General features: G+C 41.5%; 1 protein-coding gene across 2 annotated transcripts in view; it reads right to left on the reverse strand.

Moving 5' to 3' along the window:
- Positions 1 to 705: 705 nt before the first annotated feature.
- LOC101159479 (striatin-interacting protein 1 homolog) overlaps positions 706 to 18562 on the reverse strand; it is a 40455-nt gene continuing 22598 nt past the window's right edge. Inside the window, exons 10-22 of one of the 2 annotated variants that reach the window (XM_011490928.3) lie at positions 17637 to 17687; positions 13160 to 13392; positions 11873 to 11938; positions 11738 to 11801; positions 11398 to 11469; positions 11242 to 11316; positions 8700 to 8797; positions 7979 to 8105; positions 6847 to 6947; positions 5382 to 5448; positions 5195 to 5299; positions 3147 to 3351; positions 706 to 1933 (exon numbers count right to left, since the gene is read on the reverse strand). In XM_011490928.3, coding sequence (XP_011489230.1) covers positions 1677 to 1933; positions 3147 to 3351; positions 5195 to 5299; positions 5382 to 5448; positions 6847 to 6947; positions 7979 to 8105; positions 8700 to 8797; positions 11242 to 11316; positions 11398 to 11469; positions 11738 to 11801; positions 11873 to 11938; positions 13160 to 13392; positions 17637 to 17687 — 1521 coding nt within the window. In that variant the 3' untranslated portion in view covers positions 706 to 1676. The remainder of the gene's footprint in view (positions 1934 to 3146; positions 3352 to 5194; positions 5300 to 5381; positions 5449 to 6846; positions 6948 to 7978; positions 8106 to 8699; positions 8798 to 11241; positions 11317 to 11397; positions 11470 to 11737; positions 11802 to 11872; positions 11939 to 13159; positions 13393 to 17636; positions 17688 to 18562) is intronic. The other variant, XM_011490929.3, reaches the window with a different exon arrangement.

Raw genomic sequence — 18562 nt, forward strand, 5'->3', positions numbered from 1 at the left:
TATATATATATATATATATATATATATATATATATATATATATATATATATTATTTTTTTAGGCTTTATGGGAATAAATGCTTCCAGGTACACATTTTTACTCCCGACCCTGTGATTCCTCTGGACATTTTGCTAGAAAAACAATCTTTCGTGATTTCATTAGCAGATTTTAAAGTGAAAAAGACTCTAAAAAATCCTTTCAATTCTCTCTTTAAAACATCAGTTTAACAAATATTAAACACCACTAAGGAATTGAAAAAACGGCAACATCTTACAGAACAAAGTAAAAGTGAACTTCCATTTGTCATCTTTTTAAAACATTTCAAAGCCCAAATCAGATGTAAATGATGTAATTTTAACATGTTCTTGTGGGATTTTTCTGATGTGGAGGACATATTTAGAGAAATTTAAGCTCAAAATGTATTATTAATTTCTTTATTCAAAATCCTAGATTGTATTTGTGATGTAGAGCAGCGGTCCCCAACCCGCGGGCCGTGGACCGGTACTGGTCTGTGGGTCATTTGGTACCGGGCAAAACAGAAATAATAAATAACTTACTTTACTTCCGGTTTATTTATATCGGAATCTGAAAGAGGTTTTTTTTTTTGAAAAATTGCCCGATTCTCTGTCACATCCGTCTATGTCACCATTAACGCAGGCCAAGGCGCTCTTCTCGGTCATGTGATAGGTTACCGCTAAAATAAAACCAAGGAGCTAGCAAAATGAGTATGAAACAAACGACTTTGGAAAGTTTCTTTGCCAAGGGGAAAACGCCCAGCCAGGAGACAGAAGAGGAGCCTTCGACTTCAAAAAATAGAAAGCTACTTCTACTTCTTTTTTGCACCATGAGTGTGGGAAGGGGAGAGGATGATGACACCTGTGCGACGTTCTATCCATGCGTGTCAAAATTAAACCTCGGGGTTTGTGTTGTCACATATCTGTTCCTCCATCTGCGTGGCGTTGCTACAGTAATCCTCCGCCAACATCTTAAAGACCGGTCCGTTAAATTGAAAAATGTGCAATAAAGTTTATTGAAAAAAAACCAAGACCGGCCCCTGAAAACTTTGTGTGACGTCATACCGGGCCGTGGCACTAAAAAAGGTTGGGGACCACTGATGTAGAGAATACGCTGGGCGGGTCTCAAGCTCCATGCTCTGCCTCTTTTTGATGCATCCACTTCCAGACAAATAGATCCTTGTAAGTCTTCGATTTCCTATTGCTCGCCATTTTTGTCGTACCGCTAATGTTATGATGGAGGTGTGAGGGGATGTAAGCTAGCTGGAGAGCGTATAAACAGAGAGCTCTCAGCAATCGGAAAGGGAAGGGAAGGGCCTTAGTCCGCTCCAATGGTCCCGCCCACAACTCATAGGCCAATTTTTAATGAACTCTTGCTGCTCTGCAGAAACTATGTTCTAGAAAAGCAGCAGAGGTTTGGATTTTGGCTAAAAGCGGCATAATCCTAATTAAGAGACCACTGGGAACGCTTTTAGAAAAGATCAAAAGGAGTGGGAATTTAAGGAGGGTGGAGGAAGTTTGGGCCTGGTTTTCTTTTTTAGATCTGCTACTTCTGCGCTTAGTTTCTTCACAGTAGTCGTAGGCAAAGATTTGCGTCAAAAGTCCCCCCCCAACCTCGTTCCCATCTGCACAGACAGAGCACACCTGGAGCCTCAGGTTTCTCAGGGTTTCGGGTCCTGCAGAAGCCCCTCCCACTGGATGGGCTGCGAGAACACCTCCCTCTCCAGCCACATCTCGTAGCTGTAGTGGAAGTCCTCCGGCAGCTCCACCCGCTGGCCGAGCACGCTCTGCAGGCAGTTGTCCACCGGCGTGAAGTCGCCGTTTTTGTTCCTGTCATAGCGGCGGCTGCTGAATCTCTCGATGCTCTCGCGTAGGGCGCACTCCTCCGCCTGGAAGTCCCACGGCCGAGCGTCAATATCTGGGATGAAGCGCACAAAAGGGGGAGGGGTATTAAACACGTTTGGAAGGATGTCTCCGATTTTTTTCCTTTAAGCTTCCATCCGTTCTTCTCCGTCCTGCTCTCCCATGAGAGGACATGACCCTGACACCTCCCTAATCCCTGTTGCTATGGCAACGCAACCCAGTGACTTGTACTCAGCACACCGATATTAAGGAATCATCATTCTCTTGTCAAATTTTGCAGCCTCTCTGATGTGCAGAGGGACACAGTCAATCACCTTCACGAACGCTCGTCTGTGAACGCTCAAAGAGACATGCCCGAAACTGCCTACCCGGTGTTTGAGTCCTTCTGACAAAGGCTGGGTGGTATCCACTTGTTAGATGGAACCCCCCCGCCCAGCGTTACTGCCCCCCCTGCATGGTGCATCGCGACTATCCGGCTCGACTGCTGAGTCCCATACAGCGAATGCTACTCGGACCTTGCCGCACTGGGACCGTGGTCTGAGGTGCTCACTGCCCCCCCCCGGACTGTCGACCAGGCTGCACCGCTCTCAGTCTGCTTCAACCCTGTTTTAAAACACAGACCTAACAGTTTATGTAAACCTCAGTGTGTAGATTTGAATATAGTCACAAGCATTTATCAGGTATGCATTTTGTTTCTTATGTAAAGACGTATTTATTTATAGAAAAATGTCGTTTATCTATTAAATCTTGTACGAAAACATTAATACCATGACCTGGGTTTTATTTTTGTGTTGATCTTTTTGCTTATTTATTTTTTAAATCGGAGCAAATCTAAGCATTTTACTGTATCTGCTAAGCCAGGTCTCACTGTCCTTTCCAATATGGCGTCGCTCTTTACGTATCTTGGACAATGGTAACAGGCTAGCGTAGCGTCTCTAGCAATATAACTCATCGGTGAATCCACTAACGCAGCTCACGTGTAGCATGTCACAAACAAATTCTACAATCACTGTGTATTCGGCTGATAGAGTCTTACATATGACAAAGGTTTGACCAATTATTGACGGGCACCTTATAATTGGGCGCGCCCTGTCGTGTGGAAAATAAGGTATTCTTTTTTTTAAAGAAAAGCCACACAGCGAGCACAAACATGTGTCTTATCTTTCTTCTCCAAATGAAGATCAATGCAACCAAACAATTGCAACACTGCAAAACGTCCACAGCTGTTTTGCTAAAGTAATGTTGTCATGCACGTGTGTGCCTCCTACCGTTCCCGTACGCCCAGTCGTCGTTGAGTCTGTGGCGGACTTTCTGATAGATGGCAGACATGGTCTTCATGTTGCTCTTCCTCCACTGGCGACCCAGGTACTTGGTCTGGATCTTCAGCAGCTTCAGGACGTACAGCTGCATCATGGCCTGCTTCACCTTCAGAGCCCTCTTCAGAATGGGGGCCGATTTGAAAACAACCAACATCTGCAGGAGCAACGAAGAATAACCGACTGCTGTTTGAAGGAGGCTGTTTGCAAAGGCAAAGCTCCCTGGAAAGCTTCACTTCCTGTTTAATCACACCTTTTTTAACCTCGATTTTAGTGGAAAAAAAGATAATCATTGAATAACTTCATAGACACTAGGGATGGGTATCGTTAAGGTTTTCACGGTGCTACTACACTTATTGATACTGCTTATTGATCCGGTATTTTAACGATACTCTTATTGATACGTTTATATCTTGCGGGACACAAAAAAAGGCAACTTCTCAAGTTACAATAGCAGAACCGTTGAGGTCAGATCTTAACGATACTGCGCTCTTGAAGAATGTTGCCCCAGGGCTCGTTCAATACCGGGGCACGGTACCCAACCCTAATACACAAACAACAGTTTATATACTTTAGGCACCAAATGACATGAAAGTACTGAGACCAGCCTTATCTTCCTCTTTTGGCTTCTCCCATCAGGGGTCGCCACAGCGAACAAGTCGCATGGTAAACTTGGCAATGTTTTACGCCGGATGCCCTTCCTGACGCAACCTTCTCAAGCCGGGCTTGGGACCGGCACAGAGGTAGAGAAGGGAACAGGGAGCAGCCCGGAGTCGAACCCTGGTTTCACGGACGGAAGGCGCCGCAAACCAGCACGAGCTAAACCGGCTCCCCACTGAGACCAGCCTTATAAAATGGTAAATCCCAATAGGGGGTGCTTGGCTTGTTACCATGGTCACAACACACGGGTTGGACGATATGTTTAAAGCCAAAGGTCATATAGTTTCCATTGGTGATCATGGATGGAGGGAGTGTGACCTCAGCCGTAGAAAATTGCGTATTTCTGGCTCCAAGTGAATGAAGTTAATTCAGTCACCAGCTTTTAATGATATGGCCGTCACCATTTTGGAGCCAGAGATTTTCAGTAAGCAGTGATTGGTCCCAGTCGGTCTGAGTCCACACCCCTACTTGAAATCTGTCAATCAGATGTTTCGAAAGTTCAACACAAGATCACATAATCAATATTTCTGTCAATTTATTTAGCTATGATACACTTACTTCTACAGAGAAAGAAACAGCTATTATTCCGTCATTCTATAACCACTCTTGATCTGCTACCTTTTTTTCTATGTTTTAATTTATTTCATGACATATTTTTGTGTGGAAGTTATTCAAGTTATAAACTGACCATTCCAGTGCCTCAATAAAAGTAGGTGGTCTCATATCAAACATTTAAGCCCGCTTTCAAGTGTGGGGATGTGGACTTCCAAAAAGCTTCCTCCTGATTGGTGAAAGAGGTTGCCATAGAAACAATGACTCGAACCGATTTGGATCAATCACTATTAACCGACGTCGCCGGGCTTCAACACGGCAGCATTCGTTTTGGAAAAAAAAGGCAACCGCATTGACTTTATTTGGCAGGAGCCGAAAGTAAGTCGTTTTCTACGGGTGATGTCACACTTGCTTGATCCAGTTCTCAAACACATTTAATGAGGGCACTCCATTGGAACAGTCTGTGTTATTTTTTAAAAGCAACAGTATTCAACTGCAAAATCTTCCTCTGTGTCCGATGCTAATAATGCTTCACATCCTAGTTATGCTGATGACCGTCAACTTTACTTAGCTACCACAAAATAACACGCCCGCCTTAATTAAAAGCGGCCATCACTTTGAGGGGTACATTTCCAAGTGGAGTCCTGTTTTCCGTCTATTAAACAGCAAAAAAAATGGAAGTTTTTGTTGTTAAAGGGTTAAAATTGTTATTGACCTTGATAAAGCTTTTTCCTCAAGTTCTCTAAAAGTGCATTAGAATCAATGTGTTTCCGTTTGGTCTCACACACCATGGTCCTGGAGTGTTTCCACTTGGTCAGTTTGTTAAGGATCCTCAGCAGATTTATACAAGAAAAAAGGTTCCTCCAGCAGAACTGGTTGGCGTCTCCCGCTTCCTGAAAACACGTGCAGAAAACAACACGGCCTTTTTAGCACAAAAGAAAGGATGGATACATCTCTGAGAGTGTCGGGACTCACCAGGCTCTCGGCTGTGAGCTCTGGCATCTCATGGACGACACAATGAGGAAAGTCCAGCACACATATACTACAGTGAGAGCACAAAAACACACACACACATAGGAAAGAAAGACTCATCACATGAAGCACTAGACAACTTTTCAGCAAACTATACTGTTTCTTCAAAGTGTGAATGTTTTTGTTATGCAAAGAAAGTGGATAAGTGTGTGGTGTTGAATTGTGCTGATTTGATTCCAGTTTTCGTTAGTCGTCCTCTTCATCTTGGCCAGATAAAATGTCACTGATCACTAGGTTTTCCATAAATCAACCAAAAATGTGGGACAAAAAGAAAAAGAAACCTAAGACTGTTCTATAAACGAGAAGTCAATCCTCGCCTGTCAATCAAAAAAGGCCACACCCCCATTCTAAACTCAAACAAAAACAAAGGTAAAACAGAGGCTCTTATTACTTCACCTCAAAAAGCTTACTAAGAAACAAAATGTAACCCCAGAATAAAAAAAAATGTTGGAACTAGACCATAATTGTGTTTTTTGTGCTTTGAACTGGCTGTTTTCCATTGAAGTGAATAGGGAGTCCCTTTCCTGTGTGAGAAGCCCCCTAGTGGTTACCTGAGGAACTTTTATGGCCACAATTACTCTGACAGTCCAACTAGCTTAAAACCAGTAATGCAAGTGTTTCCCATAGATATTTATCAATTAAAAAACATTCCTTTTATTTCCTTTTTATTTTTGTTCTTTTCTTTGATAACGTTGGCAGTTGTCAAAGATCAAAGGAAGGTTCAGAGGGAAAGAGCAAATTTTAATCTATGCAATATTTGGATTTTCTCGCAGCCGTGTGATCGACGCAACAGTGAGTAGACATGAACTCACTCCAGAATTATGTGTTTTTGTATCAGAAAATATAAAATAAATACATTTCAAGTGAGAATAGTTCAATAAATGGGTTAATTTCAAACCTAGATTTACAACTATAAGCCTTAGGTCTGCATTTCTTTGACGTTTCAAGGCTTCTTAGCTTTATTTGTAAAAGTCAGTCATCACTTTGCTCTTTATGTTGTGACCCCAAAGAACTGTGAGAGTAGATGATGACTTCTCCTTTTAAAGAGAGAACATTGTCTGGTGTTTTCCTATATCAGATGAAAAAGAAAACAGGTAAAAAATTTGCTAAATTCAAACTTTCTTTCTAAAGGAAAACACTTCCAGGTCCTTTACCTAAGTAGGATCTTTTTTTTTCCAATGAGGACAATTCTGTGCTGCCCCCTGTAGGCCTACTTTTAAACAGCAGCTTCTTCTATTGCAGTTCAGGAAAAGAAAAACTCCTATCTATAGAATAGTTAAATTAAATAAACAGCGTATTTTTTTGGAGTATAAGACATACTGCTGGTACTTTAATTGAAACTGGAATATTTTCAGCGAATCAGCTGCACTTTTTATGGCTTGTCACATGACAGACGGACGGACGCTACCTGTTTTTGGCGCTGATGTAGGACATGATGTTCTGGTTGAAGAACTTGAGGATGAGTGGGATGCAGTTGGCAAACACCAGGTGCTGAGAAACAATCTCAAACTAGAAAAGAAAGACAAGGCAGAGGTGAAGATGGCACAAAAGCTAAACAAAAAGATGTATATTTTTTTACATTTGTGTTGAAGATTGACATACATCATTGTAATTCTACTACAGAACTATTCTGATGATGAATGGAATTGGAAATAAATCCTTCCGTTGATAATCCTGTGTCAATAAAGGGATTTTGTGTGGGGGGAAAAGGTCAGGATCCATTATTTTTCTTTTTTTTTTATGAATCAAAAACACAAATCCATCACTTCATCACAGAAGCTTTAGAAAGATTAAACCCTGCTGTTATTTTCCAAGAAAATCCTGAGATTTTTTTTTTTTTTAACAGGCTCAACTGTACACTTCACTAAAATAACTTATTCAAATCTTTTAAAAACATAGTTTCTTTTAGGAACAGAGATTAAAAAAATTAAGAAGTCAAATTTTTTTTGTGGGCTGCATGATTCTTAAGCCTTGTGCTATCTTAGACACTTTTACATTGGGAGTTGGGTCATCTAGACCCAATAGCTGTGCTCTGAACCTTTTATCTTCAATGATTTGTGAACATCACTGGTGTCCATGGATGACATGAAATCTTTCCACCTTTATCCACATTTGTCATGGTAGGAATAACACATCAAAGCAAGGGTGGGGTCATCTAAGATGGCACAAGGGTTTAACTTGAACTTTTTCAGAATCTGCATGTAATTCTCCTTTTTGGCAGCAGAGGGCGCTGCTTGCAGCCAGTTGAATAAAGGTGCAGCAGTTTTCCCCTCAACCATCCTTCCCAGAACTACTGTTGTGTTTTTTTATTGCATACCTAAAAGTACTTTCTTGTAAAATGGCATAATGTGCAATAAAGTTGTTAAAAATAAATAAATAAATAAATAAAAAATCCTTCCCAGAACTAACTGAACCATGGAAGAATGCTTTAAAAGTCTAAGAAGGAGAGAAGGATTTGGTGAAACGCAAAGATCTGGAAGTAAAAGGAGGAAGAGTAAGGGAGGACGAAACAGAAAGTTGAAAAAAAAAACTGGAGCAACCTGGTAGATGTGGTTGAGTTTGAAGTGTTTGAGGAGCAGCAGCAGCAGAGCAGAGATGGCCTTCACGATGATTTCCTTGTGACGATTGACGTCAATGCCCAGCTTCATGCTCTGAAGGACTGTGATACTGAGGGGGAGATATTAGTGCACTTTATGTTTGCTATTCAGTTCAAGGACAACGTTTTATTTAGAAAAAAAAACAAACATTGCATAAAGTCCCACTGTAATCATCTTTTGATCTATTGTAAAAGCCTTCCCAGGGGTCTTTTAAGTTTTAAGCTAAAATCATAAAACCTGTGTGATTTTCTAGGACATAGTTTCTGCAGAGCGGCAGTTTATTTCAAATTCTCCTTTGAGTTGTGCGCGGGCCTGTTGGCACAGACAATGCCGCCCCCTTTCCAGTCACTCTTCTGTTTTGAATGAGTTGCCAGGAAAAATAAAGACGCACATGGATTTAGTTGGCAGAGTAGAGCGAAGCAGAAAAGTTGTGGGCGTATTTTCTATGTCACAAATGTGATTTTTTTCAAACAGCCTTTTTATGTCTCCTCCTGATTCACAATGATTTGGATAAAGAAATAGTCAGAAATGCAATTGTGAGCTTCATTTTCTTTATAAATGTCCTCTATCATCAGACTGCAAGAACATGTTAAAAACACTATTTTCATTGGATTGGGTCTATTGACTTCCGTCTGCTTGAACAAGTCAAAACCTGTCCACTTACGGCATCTCTTCAGGCAACACATCTGCCAGGATGTTGATGGAGTCTGTTTTGGCTTTGGAGGTTGGAGCTGCAGCCAGCAGCAGCTTCAGGAGGGCGATCTGACGAGCAAACCATCCATCATGAAACGACAGAGCAGCAAAACGGAAGCTCTTAAGCTACGTTCACAACCCCCCCACAACGCACGTTCAAGCAGCCACTTCCAGTGTAAAGTCTGAAAGTTGAACTAGGTCGAACCTTGACCAATCAGGGACTTGGATTTGCTATTGACGTATAGATGAGGTCCCTTTTCATTCACTGAAGTACCGACCATTTCTAAATTGATCATGGAGGAGAAATTGATAATTGTAGTGTGTGCTCGGTCGGAATTCTATGACTCTAAAGGCCCGTACACACCGGGACGAATTTCGCGCACGATATTCGCCGACGTTTAACACCTCGTGACTAAACAAAGGGCACCAATGTGAGTGTGCACACCGACACGAAAAACACCATGCGTAAAAGCGTTATTTTTTAAAAAATGCCTCGGGTTCGTTTTTTTGGTTTGACGCGCCGCGTCAAAAACTATACGACCAATGAGAATGGCGCTTTTGCACACGTGATTGGAGCTTCTGAAGTTACAGTAAAAAAATACTTGGGGGCGCTCAAACACAAAACTGTCTTGCTGTACACATACGTCACGGCGAAGAAGATATACGCCGAGTAGCGTCTACACTGCCGCGAAGAAATAATACGAAGAAGATGCACTCAATGACGGACTTTTTAAAATATCCCCGAAAACGCTCATGATCCATTTTCAGCTCTTGTACCAGTCGATAAAACTCCCCATGTTCTTCTCTTCTCGTAACTATGGGATGTACCCAAAATCGGCGTCTATTCCGGGGTCTTTCATCATTCAACAGAACAATAATTTCTTCATCGCTGGAACTGGAGCTGGAGCTGGAGCTACTGATGCTTGAAATATTCATGTTTTCTTTGTTTGATTCTGACAAGCGCATAAATACTTGCTCTCTTCTTCTGAGTGAAAAGCGACTTTAAGAAGCGTAAAGTTGCGCAGCGCCACCTTGTGTACAGGAGTATTTCTGTTTTACATTAAGCGCCATCTAACGTCAGGGAATGAAATTGCATGTTCGCTCGGCTCATCGTCAGCTAAAAATCGCCTGGGTGTGAACACAAAAAACGTGGCGAAAAACGTTGGCGAAAAACGCCTGGCTAATATTCGTCCCGGTGTTTACGGGCCTTAAGGCTACGTTCATACTGCAGGCTGAAACGACCCAATTCCGATTTATTTGCCCCTATGCGACCTGTAGCTAATCTTTTCATGACAGTCTGAACGACACATCCGATCTTTTCAAATGCGACCTCCGTCTGAAAGGCCAGGCCACATGAATCCGACCCGTACGTCATCGATACGCTACAAACGTCATCATTCTTTGTTGAATTAGGCGGGATGACAACATAAACATCAACCATGGCAGACGATGCTGCTGAGACCAGTCAGTGGAAGGGAACCGAGGTCACTGATTTGATTAATATTTGGACTGACAGCTCTATTCAGGCCAAACTCGAGGGCTCTTATCGCAACCGGGCGGTTTTTGAAAAAATTTCCAGCGAAAGGGCAGAGTGTGGTGTTGAACCTTTCCCGCCATTACTTTTTTCCCCTTCTGACTGTGGTCAGAAGCGCGGGGGAGACCTTCTCCAGGGCCGAAGGCGGATCCTCCTCCGGGGTTCACTTCCCCGTTCGGACCCTCAGATTCTCCAAAGCGGGTTAATAAAGAGTCAATAGCATTTATTCAGGGGGAAACCTTCTCACACGCTCTGTCCTCTCTCTTACACACACAAACGCGCGTGGCCCCAGCACATACACATCCCCATTCCACAACAGTGGTTACAGACGATCCTGGCTCCAATGCCTTCTTAAAATGAGAAAATTGTAATTGTGCTGGCTCCTTTGTGAAAATAAATGTATTAATGTAAAAGAGCTCCACTGTTGACAACACTGTTGTTGACATCCATTGTTAATGTTAGCTTCTTCTGCAAACAAAGAGTGACGTCGTTCCCCGCTGAGTACTCCTCTGCGCATGCAGGTCAATTCTGGGTCATTTCAAGGTCACACAGGAGATCACAAAAGTTTGCATTTAAGTGGAATTTTGAACGGCCTTGCAAAAAAATCAAATTATTTTTAAAAAAAAATCGGAATTGAGCATTAAGCCCTGCAGTGTGAACTTTTCCCATGACACCAAGTCTTTTGTATTTCAGAATAGAGCTGTGAAAGAAAAACCCTGGAGCAAGAATAATGAGATTTACACCCTTCAACATTTTACATCAAGCCTCTTCTAACTGAAGGTGGCGGACATGAGCTACTAAACAATAGAATAAGAAGAGGCAGCCCCCCCCCCCTTGTCCACTGATAAAACCATATGCTAAATTCACAAACCCACGTGTAGCACGTTCTCGAACATGCGTCCCTTGTTCGGTGTGACTGTAGCTCAACATCTGCAGTTTTTCCACACATTCTGCAGAATCCAAGCTCAAAGCCACTCACCACGTACTGTGACAGGTTAGGAAGCATTCCCACGTATAATATTTCCGCTGGTGTCTCCTCCACCTCCTCTTCGCCCTATCAACACAAAGCAGATCGCTGCATCACCGCTTTTCCTCCAAAAATCAAAGCTCCTTGGATTTCAGAGGGATGTCAGACCAGAGTCAGGGGACACTGCTGCAGCTCCTCTTCTCTCTTGATCTGGACTTCAGCAATAGAAACATACTTGTGCTGCAGGAGAGAGGAAAAGCATCGGGCGGAAACATCAAGTGCTAATTCGCACTTCTCAGTGACACCAAGAGGGGAAATCCTCAGTGCAGTAGCACTTTATCTCTCTAGGAGGCATCGAGTTGTTTTTGAAGAACACCAACTTTAGTGAGATTCAATAGAGAGGGGTACCGATTACCAAACAGTGATGAAGGAAACAATTTAAAATAAAAATAAATAAAAAGACTCTAGTAAAATCTACTAGTTTACAAGAAAAACTGGTGGATCTCACCTGCTTTAAGGTCTTGACGCTCTCATGGATGGGTCTGGGCAAGCCCACCAGAGTCTCTGTGTCACTGTAAGGAACAACAGGCGGTTACATCAAACACAAAGATGAAGGGAGGACATTCGTCAATGCAACACCTACTTTCCCAGAGTGAAGCCGATGAACTTGTTCCTGCTGGTCTCCAGGAAGTGCTCGATGTCTTTCTCCCTGCAAAAACGCAAGTCAAAATTCCTAATCGGATTCTCTTACATTTGGGCGGTGGCGTTCGCTAGCTCCAGCTCCCTGGGCTCTGTGACAATCAGTAAAACCTGAGCTGAAGATCTAAGAGCACAAGAACGTTTGTGGAACCTTAGAAATGTAAGGTCGGGGTCTGACCATGTAGAACTGTAAATGGCTGGATGGATGGATGTGTAGACGAATAAATGAATGGATAAATACATGATTGGATAGATGGATGAATGAATAAATGCATGAAAGGATGAATAAATGGATGGATGGATGGATGGATGGATGGATGGATGGATGGGTGGATGGATAGATGGGTGGATGGATGGATGAATAGATAGATGGATGGATGGATGGATGGGTGAATGGCTGGATGGGTGGATGGATGGGTGGATGGGTGGATGGATAGATGGGTGGATGGATGGATGGATGGATGGATGGATGGATGGATGGATGAATAGATAGATGGATGGATAGATGGGTGAATGGCTGGATGGATAGATGTGTGGATGAATGCATGAATAGATGGGTGGATGGATGGATGGGTGGATGGATGGGTGGATGGGTGGATGGATGGATGAATAGATAGATGGATGGGTGAATGGCTGGATGGGTGGATGGGTGGATGGATAGATGGGTGGATGGATGGATGGATGGATGGATGGGTGTATGGGTGGATGAATAGATAGATGGATGGATAGATGGGTGAATGGCTGGATGGATAGATGTGTGGATGAATGCATGAATAGATGGGTGGATGAATGGATTATTAAATGAATTGGGAGCCAATGGAAGGGACCCACTGGAGACTTCAGAAAAACCAATGACATCAATGCCTGGGATTCATCTCAGACCCATATCAACTTTAGTACCTTATGCATGCTGGGAGCAGATGGACAAGTGTACACAGTTTTATGTCACTGAGTAAATACATTTAGCTTTTTTCCTTAGCAGCCAGTGTTTTGATACAATGTTAACCCTCTTACAGCAGAGCTCCAGTGTTGACATTCTTTCAGCTACCGCAAGTCTTCAACCATTTACACAATTAACGTGATTGGTAATTATGTAATTCTAGCGGATAGTGAAGCGGAGAAAAGCCTTTGCACTGATATGCAACACTTTGAAATATTAATGTGTTGCGTATTGGCGCAAAGCTGATAAAAAAAAGACACTTCTGACTCTCCAAAGGTGGAGCAAATTTACCTGACTTTAGGGGCCCAGGGAAGGCCTTTGGGAAAGTTAACCCTCTCTGTTGGGGGTTTCAGTGGAGGGGGAGGTGGAGTAGGCTGAATGATGACGTCCCGGTCCAGTGGGTCCACTTCCCCCTCGATCCCGCTGTCCGTGTCCTCTGGGTCATCCTCCTCGTCGCGGGCATCGTCGTTCTTGAAGGGATCCCGCTCATTGTACGTGTCCAAGCTGTCCTGCTTGACCAGAGGCTGAGGGATGCAGACGGGGGCAGAATAAACCAGGATGGGGGAGAGTGGGGTGAGAAATAGGTGTCATACTCAGCAACAAATTTACTTCACTGTCAAAGTCCAATGAAAACTACAACCTAAAAATTATATCATATAAAATTAATAAAAATTGTATGAAACTAAATTTGTCAAGTATGACCAAAAAAATCATAAAATAAATGGGGGGGAAAAGAAGATTTTTAATTATTTTGACTATTTTGCAGTAAGAAACTACATATAATTAACAAAAATGAGCTGGATATGTTGCAAAGGGCATATTAGAAAACTACCGACTGAGGAATTCCTAATTCCACCTTAAATTTCTTCTGGGTATAAAAACTGTGTGAAACATAAACCCGACACAAGCAAAACAAAATTTTTTAGCCAACAATAAATCACGGGTTCTTTACATATTTTTCAAGTACGAGTTAAGGTGAACCAGTACAAAAAAATAAAAGTTTGACAAAAATTAAAATAAGTGTTTCCTTCAAAAAAAAATGAACAAAACACAGTTTCAGAGGCAAAATTTGAGAAGTGTGCCAATCAAAAGATTTACTTCTCTTTTAACTACGTGTACTGTAAAGTTCAATACATTTGCTGTTTGGTAAATAACTGCTTAATGCAACTCATTCATCTCATTTCTAATGTGACAGAGAACAAAACGGTTAAATTCTAGAGCTTTGAAACAGATTTCTGAGTCAATTAGCATAATGTTAGCTTGAAGCTTTAAAAGGGAAATTTAATAATAGTCTATAGGGCACCCTAGAAAAAATGGTTTGGAACAGGGTTTCTCTAGGCTCTTTAGCATTCATCTCCCTGATCTAGAAGAAAATCCTAGGTCCTGAAGCAGAAAAACAAATTCCCACAGTATGATACTACCGTCACCATGCTTGAGTGTGACGATAGCTTTTAAAGGGTTGTTCATGAAATGTTGTTTCTCCTCACATGGTGTTGGAGATTCAATCTGTTTCTTTTGATCTGAACGGTTTGTAAAGAACCAGCTTTTGAAGGAGCATTTTTTCCTTTATCCTCTCGGAAGTTATGCTATAGTTATTACAGATTAACTGAGGTTAAGATATGAAATCTGGTTATTTTAGTCTCAGTTTTTGTGGAATAACATTCTGCTTCTGCTTTCCTATATTTTATTCTTTCTCATCCCTGCTGCTCTGGGCAAATTGGATTTTATCTATTCCTATCCAATCAGAAACCTTCTTTTCTCCATACTTCACCATATTCTAGCCTCTACCAGAAACTGTATTTATGAACTGAGGACCAAACGAGTGTGACGTCACCCATAGAAAATGACCTACTTCCAGTTCCAACCAAAATAAGTCGCTTCAGTCGCCCTTTTATTCCAACGCGGCCATCAGGCTGAGTCAAGATTTCTATGGCAACCACTCTGGCCAATCAGGAGTGAGTTTGTTAGAAGGCCACACCCCTTTGTTTTGAATGTTCGACACGAGACAGCGTACTTTCATTGAGGCATCTGATTGGTCAGTTTATAACCTGAATAAGTTCTGAGTAATATCTGTTTATTTCTCAATAGAAGTCTCTGGCATTTAATCTTCTTGGAGCCAGCGGGTACTTCCTGTTTAGAACACAAGAGTAAAGGGGTAATTTAGTCCAGCTCTCATATACAGTCAATGGTCTCCAGAGTGTGGACACAGTTGCTCCACTTGGTCCTAAACTTGTCCTTAATAATCTTAGACTTTATATTTCTATACATTGTCGTACTCTGTTTGTCATTGGAGGAACACAAAACTCTGAAAGATATAACTGGTGGGCTTGGACAACTTCATTCTTGTGAAGTTGCAAAATTGTTAAATACAATCAGAAGGCTCCACTACCTGATTAGCGTCTTTAGGCGTTAAAGACTTGAATAACTCCTAAAAAGTTCTAAAACTAAGTCCAGATGAACTTTTAAAAATGTTTTCTGCTATGGATCTATCCTGGATGACAGAGTCATCGAAGACTTATAGATAACTGTCTTCTCATAACCCCACCATATTATGTAGAAAACACAACAAATCACTGACATTTTTTTCATTATCACACATCTAACCCAACTTACCAAACATCTGCAATTCCAAAAAAAACAACAACAACAACAACAGGCACAAACATAACAAGACCTCTGTGTTATCTGCAAAAATCCCATTCCGAGTGCAAAAGAACTACACATTCACACAAACAGGTTCCTGGAATCATTTCAAAGGCCGATGAATGGTTGTGGACATAGTGCAAGCATCAGGCATGGGTAAGCTTTTCTGGCCATTAGCTTATCTACTGCAGTCAATGTGCTGTGTGTCAGTGACAGGACTAAGTGGCGAGAGCTGCCATTGCATGACTGTGGGAAGAGGGGAGCGTGTGAAACAGTGTCGTGAGCCATTCTTTATGGAAAAGCCATTCTTTGCTACATGAGAGAAAAGCTACATTTTGTTTTGCTTCTCTGAGGGTGACTGCTTTCAACCACATTCATTTGAGACGGAGGTCAACAGAAGCCCCCAATCTTACACCTACATCTTCAATGATTCAGTCCACCTGTCAAACGAATGCGTTTCAAAACAGTGACCCTAGTCCAGACTCTACGGTGCAGGGTGAATATTTGAGGCCAAACCTGGTGGAAATGTGATGAAGACTACGAGGGGAAATGCCGCCTTTATGGGACAGAGAAAATACCACTTCTAATGATAACAGCACAGCAAGTCAGTCCTGTCCCTCAAACCCCGTCACCCATTACTGGGCCGACCACAGTGAAGAAGAGAAGAGATAACACAGCAAGAACAGAAGAAATAAAGAGCAACCAAGGGTGAAGAAAGAGGAGAGAGAGGATAAGGAGTAAAGATGGATATGATTGTGAATGGGAGAGGAAGCAGGAAACAGGCAAGAAACCTCACCAGTTCAGTGGCCTTGTGGTAGAGTGTCTGCTCTGTACTGGAAGGTCTGGAGTTCAAATCTAGACCAAATACTCTAAAAATGGGACCCAATGCCTCCCTGCTTGACACTAAGCATTTACTAGTTGGATTGGGGGGTTAAGCCGTCAATAGCCAACCTAGCGCGACTGTGTCTGCAGCTCACCGCTCCCCCAGGGGTCAAATGCGGAGAACAAATTTCACACAACCAGGTGTGTGACAGATAGTGGGACTTTAACTTTAGGTAGGTCAAATTTTTCTTAAAAGAACAATGGATAAGTACGTACATTTTTTTTATTGTAATCGATGTATACTGTTAGAAAAAACAGGAATGTCTGCTGTAGTTTTAATCTATTTAAAGGTCGAGGAACGAATCGAACGCTTTTACTTCTGCATTAATGCTCATGTGAAAACAAAACCAGGCCCAGCTCCAGTTCACCACTAGAGGCTTGTTGTTGTTTCCATTGGTACTTTGATTTGCCTAGTTTTAGTAAACCTGGACGTGAATCAGCTGATCAGGGAAAAGCAGCTTTTCGTATCGCCTTTGCACCGATTTGCAACACATTACTAACGTAGAGTTAGCATAACGGTGCAAAGCTGCTTTTCTCCAGGACAGAATCAGCAGATTGATTTGGTAAACACTTCACTGCTGTAAAGTGTTGCATATCAGCACAAAGCTGAATCTAACTATACCTTCCTGTCGCACAGAAAAGAACCATATAAAAAAGGGGAGACAAGTATTTTGGAACCATTTAAACATCTCAATAAAAACAGAATGAATCAGGTCTTTCATTTACAGACAGCAGCTTCAAAAATCCACGTAAACAGATCCAATGTACCAATTACATGAATATAAAACTTTAAATTTATTGACTATTCAACCACTGCAAGGTAGGAACAGATGTGTACAAAAAAGTAAAGGATTTTAGTGAATTTTACTGGAGTTGTTTTAATTTGAGAAACTTTTATCTAATTAACTAACTTTTATCTAAAGCTCTCAATATCAAAAAACTGGGATCCTCACAATAATAAACTCTCAAAACTGTAGGAAAGATTTCAGGAAAGCTTCAACTGACACCTTGCAGGTAAGGAGAGATGTGAGCTCATTATCGCCCGGTTATCAAGAGACCCAACGAAGCTGCATATGAATGATCCTTTAAAATAAATAAATGAATAAAAAACAAAAGAGACAGGAAGAAGAGAGAGAAACAGAGGCACTGTGGAAATTTGGGGATGTGGGAGAAGAGTGCAAAAATCCAGCCTGGTGCAGAGAGGAAAATGCAAGAGGAAAAGTGGGAATTTGTGGGTAAAGACCTGCTTCTTGAGAAAGGGACTGTCTCCTTCCAAGCTATCAACAAAGGCACTCTGTGGGAACAGAAGGAAGAGGGGCAATAAGAAACCAGAGGGAAGTTAGCGGGCAAGGCTGTCCCTTCAAAATAAAAATGAAAATAAAGCTATTTTTTGAACTCACAAAGCAGTATGAGCACCACAGTCATCTAGTTAACTCGCAACAGGGAACGTCTTTAACTGGTTTTGTTAGAAAAGCAAGGGTTAGGGTGAGATGTTGCCGCGCGTGTCGGAGGTTGCTTTATTTTTTGCACATATAACAAACTAAAGAAAGAAAATAAAGAAAAAAAAACACAAAAGGTGACATTTTAAGCAAAACAAACAGACTATGTGTGCTATAGGTGTAGCACTGAAAGCTACAACAAACTTGAACTTTTAGCAATTTTTTTGACCATTGATGTCACTGCTTTCAACACATTAATTTTTATTTTTATTTAAAAAAAAGCCTTTATTTTGAAATAAAAACAGACCTGATAGCTAAATTTAAATGTTGAATATTCTATAAAAGTCAAAATTTGGGGTGGCTGTGAATAATTTGGGGCTGAATAATGAATTTTACTGCAGCAGGGACTTCCTGTTATGATGATATTTTGAAGCTACATCCATATTGGAATGAAGGAAGCTTTTATTTGAACGTGTGTTTTAAAAATGAAAGCAAACCACTTTTAAATAACAAAATAAAATTAGGTATGTCTGCAATTTGTGACTAAATGCATCAGTTTTTTCATCTCAGGTGGATTCACAATTGTATGGATTAGCTTGATTTTCTGACCCAAATGTGAAAATATAGTCTTTGTTGACATGTTTTGATTGCTGTGCTGTAGTCTTTCTGAGAAAGCTTTGTTCTCATCATGATGTGCCACCATCGGTTGATTTTTGATGGGCGTGGCCTA

Source organism: Oryzias latipes, chromosome 23 (genome assembly GCF_002234675.1).
Source record: "Oryzias latipes chromosome 23, ASM223467v1".
NCBI lineage: Eukaryota > Metazoa > Chordata > Actinopteri > Beloniformes > Adrianichthyidae > Oryzias > Oryzias latipes.